This window comes from Dermacentor silvarum, chromosome 10, assembly GCF_013339745.2.
Source record: "Dermacentor silvarum isolate Dsil-2018 chromosome 10, BIME_Dsil_1.4, whole genome shotgun sequence".
NCBI lineage: Eukaryota > Metazoa > Arthropoda > Arachnida > Ixodida > Ixodidae > Dermacentor > Dermacentor silvarum.
The window spans coordinates 37,990,557-37,998,869 of record NC_051163.1 but is presented as its reverse complement, the minus strand read 5'-3'; the positions used below and the strand labels follow the sequence as shown (position 1 = coordinate 37,998,869).

Here is an 8,313-nt window from a genome sequence, read left to right as displayed (position 1 = left end):
CAGAACACCCATACCGATAAGCATTTTTCTTCCTCCATGCCGAAAAGCGTTTAACCAGACTATCAATGTGGATCATGCAATAACCTGTGCTGGCCTCTTATTAGCTTAACAAACATCGATGTCGATAGGCATGCGGTCAATGCGGACTCTGCACGGCAGGCCGCGCGTTGCCGTTAAGCCGACCCCCACGCACTCCCTTCGCGAATATTCTCAGATAGCCCGCGCCCCCCTCTTTTTAAGCGCTTTTTTTTTTTTCAATTTTTGGTGCGGGTTATATGCGAGAAAATACTGCATTCGAACAGGTCCTATAGTAATCGCCAGCTGGTGTTCAACGGCGCTTACGAATGCACCGATAATAAAGCAACCTGAAATCTGACTTTTTCCTTTGTTTTTCGCTCACGTCCCGATTGCCAAATCGGAACATTAGGCAGTGGAACATTACTTAATTGAGCGCATCGGTTTTGCCGTTTTTCTACACGTGGCCGGGTCACTTCCGAGTGTGTTTATCTTACTTTTATTTTTTGCCATGAACCTGTTTTGGAAGCACGTACTCAAGAAAAATAACGCCCTCACGTTAATTTGGCTTTGGTCCGAAGCAAGCTTCTGGCGCGAAGTATAGCTGCGCATGCACTCCTTCGATGCGGTGCGAGCAGAGCTGGTATTTTGAAATATTCCATGTCTATTTCATTGTTTATTGCGTTTCGTCCGTGATGAAAGCATGGCTTCGACAGCGTTATCAACGACCATTTTTATCAAGTGGATCACTCAGCCGTGAGAGACGGATAAGAAGCGTGACGTATAATTGACAGGAATAAATCGCTGCTATGCCGCGAAACTTGCTGTTGCGGATCCTTCCATACCATTGTCAAGGTGATGCGTTGTCTCTTGGGCGGTGCGACAGGCAAAAGCCGTTGCTTTCAATCAGCTTACTTGAGGGCGCTGCTTATTATGCGGGTGGAGCGTAGTCACGTGGTAGTTTTTATATTTCGCGGGCTTTCTTTATCACTCGGGAAAAAATGAGTACGCCATTAGTACGGCGCTGAAAATACCGCATTTGGATGCCCCACGTGGTTCCCTACAAATGCCTCATTGACACTTTGATATTTAGGACAGTACATCTCGAGTTTGATAATTAATTACAATTAATTAATTAATATCAGTAACTAAAAAATTACTGGCGGCTACTACACTACTGGAAACAATACGCACTTCGTTTGCTTCGCGTAACGCCGTTGCTGTTTTTTTAAATCGCGCTGCGTGATCGCTGGGACACCCTGTATATATATATATATATATATATATATATACCAGGTGTCGCAGTTATCGTGGCCCACGATTTACACGATTTAAAAAAAGACCAAGACCTCTAGAGAAATCGTGCTGAACGCATAGTAGCGACAGTCGTGTGTACTTACCGCCAGTATTTTTTTTCATCACGAATTATTCATTAATTCCTTTTACTTTTGAATTATTGGTTGCAGCGCCAATATGTAAATTACATAGTTGTAGGGCACCTCACAAAACCCGCCGCGGTGGCTCAGTCAGCTAAGGCGTTGCGCTGCTGAGCACGAGATCACGGGATCGAATCCCGGCCACGGCGGCCGCATTTCGATGGAGGGGAAATGCAAGAACGCCCGTGTGCTTGCGTTGTAGTGCACGTTAAAGAACCCCAGGTGGTCAAAATTAATCCGGAGCCCTCCACTACGGCGTGCCTCTTAATAAGAACTGGTTTTGGCACGTAAAACCCCAGAAAGACGAGGGCACCTCACAAAACCTCTAAATCAAGCATTTGTTTCGTGCTAAAGTGTGCCTGGTTGTTTTTGCTAAGAAAAAACAAAAGCCCACGAAATACGCGAAATATGAAATAGATGCGCGCTCGCGCGCCGCTACTCAAGCGCCTCCAAATAACCTTTGAAAGATATACGGGTGCATTCTTTTATCGCTGCATCTTACAAGGCTGCGTCATGTAGGATGGCTTGAGAGGCATTGCGACCTAACTAGCATGGTGCGATAAGCCTCAGATCTGCGCCTTCGTGGTTTCCCGGCCTCAAAATCCCCCCTACGGCTCCGCTACGCTTATCAATGCGTCAACGGCGTGTTCCAATGATGCCGCGAGCATCAAATAGCGTGAAGCCCTGTATCTAGTTGCCGCCGCTACTAAAGCCGTGTATCCGTGGCTATTCGCTTGGGAGCGCTTGAGTAGCGGCGCGCGAGCGCGCATCTATTTCATATTTCGCGGGCTATTGTTTTTTCATTGAAAAAAACAACCAGGCACACTTCAGCACGAAATAAATGCTTGATTCGGAGGTTTTTTGAGGTGCCCTACAACTTCGTAATTTAGATCTTTGCGCTTGAAGCAATAATGAAGAAGTTCACTAATTAAAGACAATTAATTAATTATGACTTCGTAATAAAAAATACTGGCTGTAAGTAAACACGACTGTCGCCACTATGCAGTCAGTACGATATCTCTAGAGCGCTTGGTCTTTTTTTAAAGCTTGGGCCAAGTAAACTGGTACACCCGGTACACACACACACACACACACACACACACACACACACATATATATATATATATATATATATATATATATATATATATATATGAGCTACATACCTGATTGCAACGAAAGATATGCCGTTTGCCTTCAATTGTTAACCTGGCGTGTGGTGTTTACACCACGAAATTTTCCGACCACCGCGTGGTATACAGCTTCGCTGTCAAAATTATGCGTGGCTCTGCAACTGCAAACACCAGAGACCAGCGTAGCTGCGGAAAGCCCAGCAAAGTACTGGCAAACCACACACTTATAGTGAATTCCACTGGCGGATCTGGAGCGGTGTGCCGAATCCACGACGGAGCAAGAAAATCCGCCGCGGAGCGACCCGATCCCGATCGACCAGTGAAAAATAAACACGCTCCGGCAGGGATTGCAGCGGAAGTTGTCGCACGCATCCGGTTACCCATGTTGCCAATCTCGCATTAGACCACGTTGGGGGTTCTAGGCACAGCGGCAACTGCACTTCGCGTCTTGCCATTGCAACGTGCAGCAGCGCGATGGATGTTCTTACGGTCAGTCCTGCTGTTCAGCGCCTTTTGCTGGATTTGGTGGCCAAGGACACAGAACGCTCAACGCAGGGTAAGTACACAGGAATGATTACTGTTGTAGCAACGCATAGCAGTGCGACCAAGTGTCAAATGCGCTCCTTTGCAAAAACGTCATAACCACGGCTGAGCCAAAAACCACGGCGTGATTATGAAGCCCGCCGCGCTTAATTGCTATACCATGGCTGAGCTGCAATGCCGGCAGCGTTGCAACCAAATTCGCGACATGCTCATGAAGCGCGGCATGGTTAAGTGCTCGGGGCGCGCCGGAGAATTCCCTAGTGCAGCATTCTGATTTTCTTGTGACAAGCGGTACCCCTTTACCAGCGACGTAAGTCCGTCTCAGACTGACCGGCGTAATTTTCTTTTTGTGCGACGTCGCTCCGCTTGTCGGCGATGTTGCAAAGGTTCTTGCGCGTGGCGCCATACCAACGATGTTTTAAAACTCGCTGGGCTACATCATCCTCTCAGTTCGGTCATTCGGTGGTACTTTAGCGCACCCATTTGCTAGTGCTATTATAGTCGGAACTAGTATCTGCAGCGGCGTGTTCTTGTTGTGTGGAAGAATTCTGAGCGACGTTTTTTATGCACGTGCTATTGCAATGTAATGCAGGTTATTTGTGAATGTTCCACATGTAAACACGGTTTATTTATTTCAGATTCAGCCGAGAATCCTGCGCATTCTTCCGAGGCTGGTAAGTCGGCTTTTAAGTTCTGTGTAGCATGACGTCACCCCACCGTACACCTGTTTTACTGAGCGGCAAATGCCCAAAATGAGTACAGCAACACGAGTTGCAAGGACACGTGTAAGCTATGTTTCTGCATATCAAAGGAGGCGTACTGCATAGGATATTACCTTTGTTCAGGTGAAGCTGCACAACCTGGTCTTTGCCTACACATTGAGGGATCCACCGAGGCCAATAAACGGCAATGTAGATGTACAACTACATTTTAATCACTGCTAGACTTAGGTGTACAGTACTGTTGTGATGTCTGCTAGACTAGAAAAAATTGGCCGAAAAATGTTACGAGTGAGCACTGTCACGGATGCACAGTAACTTCTAAAAACTGTGCAGGTGATGCTGTGTGCCCTGGTCCTTCGCAAGACGCAGATGGACCCAGTGTGACCAAGAAACGACGACGTGAGTTTACAGCTTTTTTTATGACTGTTGATTGTAAAGGCCATAGATCGGCAGTGTGGGAGAACACTCACTCACACTCACTCACCCTAATTTTTCCAGGACCCGCACTCACGTCCACTCACACTCACTGGCACCCACTCGCACACGCACTCATGTCCATGCAATGAGTGTGAGTGCACTCATGAGTGAGTGCGCCGACCTATGGTAAAGGCACAAGCGATGCAACTGAACACTGTTGAGTTAAAGTTGTCTATGCAGGCATATCTATGTAAGGACGCGTAAAAAGCTGGAAAAAGTAGTCGTTTGTGTATGGCTGTCGTGACTATCTGAAGTAAATAGTGCCAAAATATCTGACTGTACGACAACAGTATGCTCAAAGAAAATTACATGACGCAGATTTTTTACGGATTGCCCATGATGCCTGCTTGATGTGCACTGTTGGGAGAGTTGTTTAAATACATGTGAATTTACTTCTGGGACCCATAATGGCAAGTGCACTGTGAGTTGTAAAAGTAGTGTACAGTACAATTTAAAGATACACTGGTAATACTGAAAAAAATGACATTTATTGAAAAGCCACAACAACCAACGTGACATTCAGAACTGGTGCTTCTTACTTCACTTTTCCAGATGCAACATGTGACTGGACACCAGGGGAAACAAAACTCCTCCTTGATCGCTACTCCAACTACTTCCCACAAGTAGGCCCAATGAAAAAATTTAAAAACAAAAAGTGCATGTTTGCAAAAATTGCACAGGATATTAAAGATGTGACTGGCTCAATCTGGACAGGTGATCAATGCTGCACACGGTATAAAACTGTGTGCAAAAGAAAGAAAAGTGCATGTGTCCAGAACAGCCAGTCTGGAAACTCTCCCCAACTGGTGGAGTATGAAGATGAGCTCGAAAAAATCAGACACCTGGATGACAGCTTAGAGCCGGAAGTTGTCCGTGATTCCGCTGGTGTGGTATCACAGAAGACGTCATCACAACCCTCACCAGCCAGTTCACAGAGTGAAAGTACGGACAACAGTTCCAGCCTATCTGGATCATGTGAACAGAAAGATGATGACCACCAAAAAAAAAGAAAAAGGCAAGAGAGAGAGCACCAGCCGCGCGCACCACATGAAGGTTTTCCTCGACAAAATTCAAGAAATTGAAGAAAGCAAAGCAGAAAGGAAAGCTGCTAGGCAACAGGAAAGAGAGAGGCGGAAACTCGAAAACACCAGGAGGCGAGAAGAGATGCATAGCGAAAAAATGGAACTCTTACGAGCCGTACTCGGTCTCAAAACCGACAAACCTTGCGCTCTCCCTCCACCCTCCGCTCCAAAAAACACAAAATAAAAAGTTCGTTTTCACATGTGTGCTGTGCACTTCATTTGCATGTCCAAAACTTGGCAGGAGGTCTTCAAGTAGCTCACTGTAGACCCATCTTTTGTCGAACACTTTCCCGTTTTTGCTCCCCCATTTGCCGCAACACTGTTTCCTTGGCTGTCTGTGGCCCAGAGCTTTCCCTGTCGTCATGTGACAATCTTTGCCACGTGCAATCTGAACCAGTATCCTCAGGGTCAAATGGTATATCCTCAACTCCTGCCTTTATGCACAGATTATGCAGAACACAGCATGATATCACAAATACGTTGATCTTGTCAACCACAAAGAAGTCGAGGTGTAAAAGCTGCCGGAAGCGGGCTTTCAAATCTCCAAATGCATTTTCAATGCGCACTCTTGTTGCTGAAAACCTTGCATTGAAGCTTTTTTGTTGACTTGTGAGTTTTCCGTAATCTCTGTATGGAGTGAGTAGATACTGCCGCAACGGGTAAGCAGCATCTCCCAGGATATGGTAGTTACCCGATGCGCATATCTGAGGGAGCCTTGCTGCCAACCGAGAATTTCTGTATATCTTGGCATCGTGCATTTTACTGGGGTTTCCCACAGTAACGTCGAGGAACCGTTTCTCGTGGTCGCAAACTGCTTGCAGCGTCATGGAAATATCATTATGCCGATTAATGTAGGTTGACCGCACCTTCCTGGCAGGACAGCGAATATTGATGTATGTGCCATCGATGCAGCCGATGACGCCCGGCACTCCAGACAACTGCAAATAAAGGAAAGTAATCACGCAGTTAATGTTTAAACTTAAGTACTTTTTCAATATTCATAGACAATCTTTTAATCAGACTGTGATGGTTCCTATATAGTCAAGTGATAAGTTAGAATAAACCATTCAACTGAAAAGCAACCACCTTGCAGAAGGCAGATGCAATTTTGACAGAACACGAATGAAACAATTCAAAATTCAATTGTATGAAGTATTCTACACCGCTATATTTGCATGTTTTATACTTCTCCAGCTTTGTCTTAGCTGAGTAACATTCCCTGCTATGTGCAAACTAATATCACAAGTTAATTTACTTGCCAATTCTTACCTGCTCGAAATCTTTGGCCAGGCCCCGGATGTCGTCCGGGAAGGCTATCTCAGTTTTTGCCAATTCCACGAGATACTCCATCACACGTTCAATGACCCTAAAAGTCGTTGTCTCCCCAAGCCCGAAGCGGCCTGCCACATCTCTTATGCAAGCTTTATTTGCTGCATACCTGGGAGAAATGGCATTTCAATCTTTAAGCATTTGAAATTTAAATAAGTCAGTATATCCCACATCACAACAAAACGTTGCTGACAAAAACGAAGTTCAAATGCATGCAATCACAAGAAAGCCACAAGGAAGACAAGCACTTTTTCCCGTACACTGTCATGTGGTTATATGTTTTTGTGCTTCCTTTCAGCTGAAACAAAGTGACACACTAGGCCAGCAACGAGTTCTACTAACCTCAGCCCTCAGTTCTGACCCCAAGCAAATTACAAAACACTATTAGAACTCAGGATAACGCAAAAGCTTACTCATTAGATACTTTCGAGCACCTTAAGACAGCGTTATTTCTTACACCTCGCTATCGTTCAAAAGCAGAACCAGGAAACAGCAAATACAGATAATGTTACACTATGGCAACATACACATTGTGAAGCACAGCTTATTTCAGAAAATGTCGAAGTTTCGAGCTGCATCACTTTCGAAAGATCGTTCCCCATTTTTTTTCTTTCAAGGAATGGTAAACTGCGTCTGTCTCATTCACACATTCAAATTTCATACGACGAGGGGGGATGGGGGAAGTAGGGAGATAAAGATTGCAGTTGCGTAAGGACACGTTGCCAAAGCTCACCACAGGAACGCCAGGACGTGCTCCTCGGCTGTTTTGGCAGACGAACCCCCATTGTCGCAACGAGGGCACATCCTAGAGGCAGTAAAGCCGTTGTACAGGTCGGCTGCAACGGACCTAGAGACCCTGAAGTTCCTGCGAAACTATGGAAACCAAAACTTGGCTGTTCTGAGAATGCCGGATCATCTTGCCATTAAAAAAACAAAAAAGAAAAGAAACACACGTGTGCAATGTGCACAGGCATACATACCTCCTCCTCCGAGTACACGTGTACGACTTCTTCGACGTAGCCGACGATTTTGGGGCGTTTGTGCGGAGGCTCTGCAAACATTTCATTAAATAAAATTTCGTACAGTACGTACGACTCATCCTCATCGCTGCTGCTGCTGCTTTCTGAAGAGGAACTGTGCGAACTGTCGCTGTCGCTCAAAGCAACGAGCAATCCGGCAGGGTCGAACGACGCCATTTCAGAACTGTAAACAACGCCACAGGGTTACCAGACAGCGCTTGAAAAAGCGCTGCAAGCAACCGACGTACCCGATTGTTCCGGAAGTGACGGCGCCTAGTCGCTGGAGTTCCGGCGAAATCCGGCTCTATAAGACGGATCAACGCGGAGCGCTCCGTCGCGGAGCAAGTTGCCCCAAATCGCCCAGTGGAACATGCGATCTTGCTCTGGATCCGCCAGTGGAATTCAAATTCTCGGCCGCGGAGCAAAAAAACTTGCTCCAGATCCGCCAGTGGAATTTACTATTAGTTTCCTGGCGCTCAGGATTCTTCGCGATGAGTTCAACCGGCCACGTTCACAAGCTTCCGGATCTTCATTTCTTTGCCTACGCGAACTCTCGC

At 46.1% G+C, this 8,313-nt stretch overlaps 2 protein-coding genes across 2 annotated transcripts; one reads left to right on the top strand and one right to left on the bottom strand.

The window, feature by feature from the left end:
* Positions 1-2,811: 2,811 nt before the first annotated feature.
* Positions 2,812-5,604, top strand: LOC125940682 (uncharacterized). The gene is made up of 4 exons (XM_049657109.1): positions 2,812-3,140; positions 3,766-3,801; positions 4,183-4,248; positions 4,879-5,604. The coding sequence occupies exons 1-4, from the start codon at positions 3,059-3,061 to the stop codon at positions 5,406-5,408; spliced, it is 714 nt and encodes a 237-aa protein (XP_049513066.1). The 5' UTR covers positions 2,812-3,058; the 3' UTR covers positions 5,409-5,604.
* Positions 4,796-7,936, bottom strand: LOC119466151 (putative nuclease HARBI1). Its single transcript, XM_049657108.1, has 4 exons — positions 7,718-7,936; positions 7,471-7,610; positions 6,678-6,846; positions 4,796-6,346 (listed from the first exon to the last, which is right to left on the bottom strand). Exons 1-4 carry the CDS (start codon positions 7,931-7,933, stop codon positions 5,666-5,668), a joined length of 1,206 nt encoding a protein of 401 aa, XP_049513065.1. The 5' UTR covers positions 7,934-7,936; the 3' UTR covers positions 4,796-5,665.
* Positions 7,937-8,313: the final 377 nt, after the last annotated feature.

Bases quoted from the DNA above. Each gene is read 5' to 3' on its own strand.
- LOC125940682 (XM_049657109.1), top strand. From the start codon at position 3,059: ATGGATGTTCTTACGGTCAGTCCTGCTGTTCAGCGCCTTTTGCTGGAT. The intron at 3,802-4,182 runs GTAAGTCGGCTT...AAAACTGTGCAG, and splicing joins TGCGCATTCTTCCGAGGCTG to GTGATGCTGTGTGCCCTGGT. The intron at 4,249-4,878 runs GTGAGTTTACAG...TCACTTTTCCAG, and splicing joins TGTGACCAAGAAACGACGAC to ATGCAACATGTGACTGGACA.
- LOC119466151 (XM_049657108.1), bottom strand. From the start codon at position 7,933: ATGGCGTCGTTCGACCCTGCCGGATTGCTCGTTGCTTTGAGCGACAGC. The intron at 6,847-7,470 runs GTGAGCTTTGGC...CATTTCTCCCAG, and splicing joins CACGTCCTGGCGTTCCTGTG to GTATGCAGCAAATAAAGCTT. The intron at 6,347-6,677 runs GTAAGAATTGGC...CTTTATTTGCAG, and splicing joins TGGCCAAAGATTTCGAGCAG to TTGTCTGGAGTGCCGGGCGT.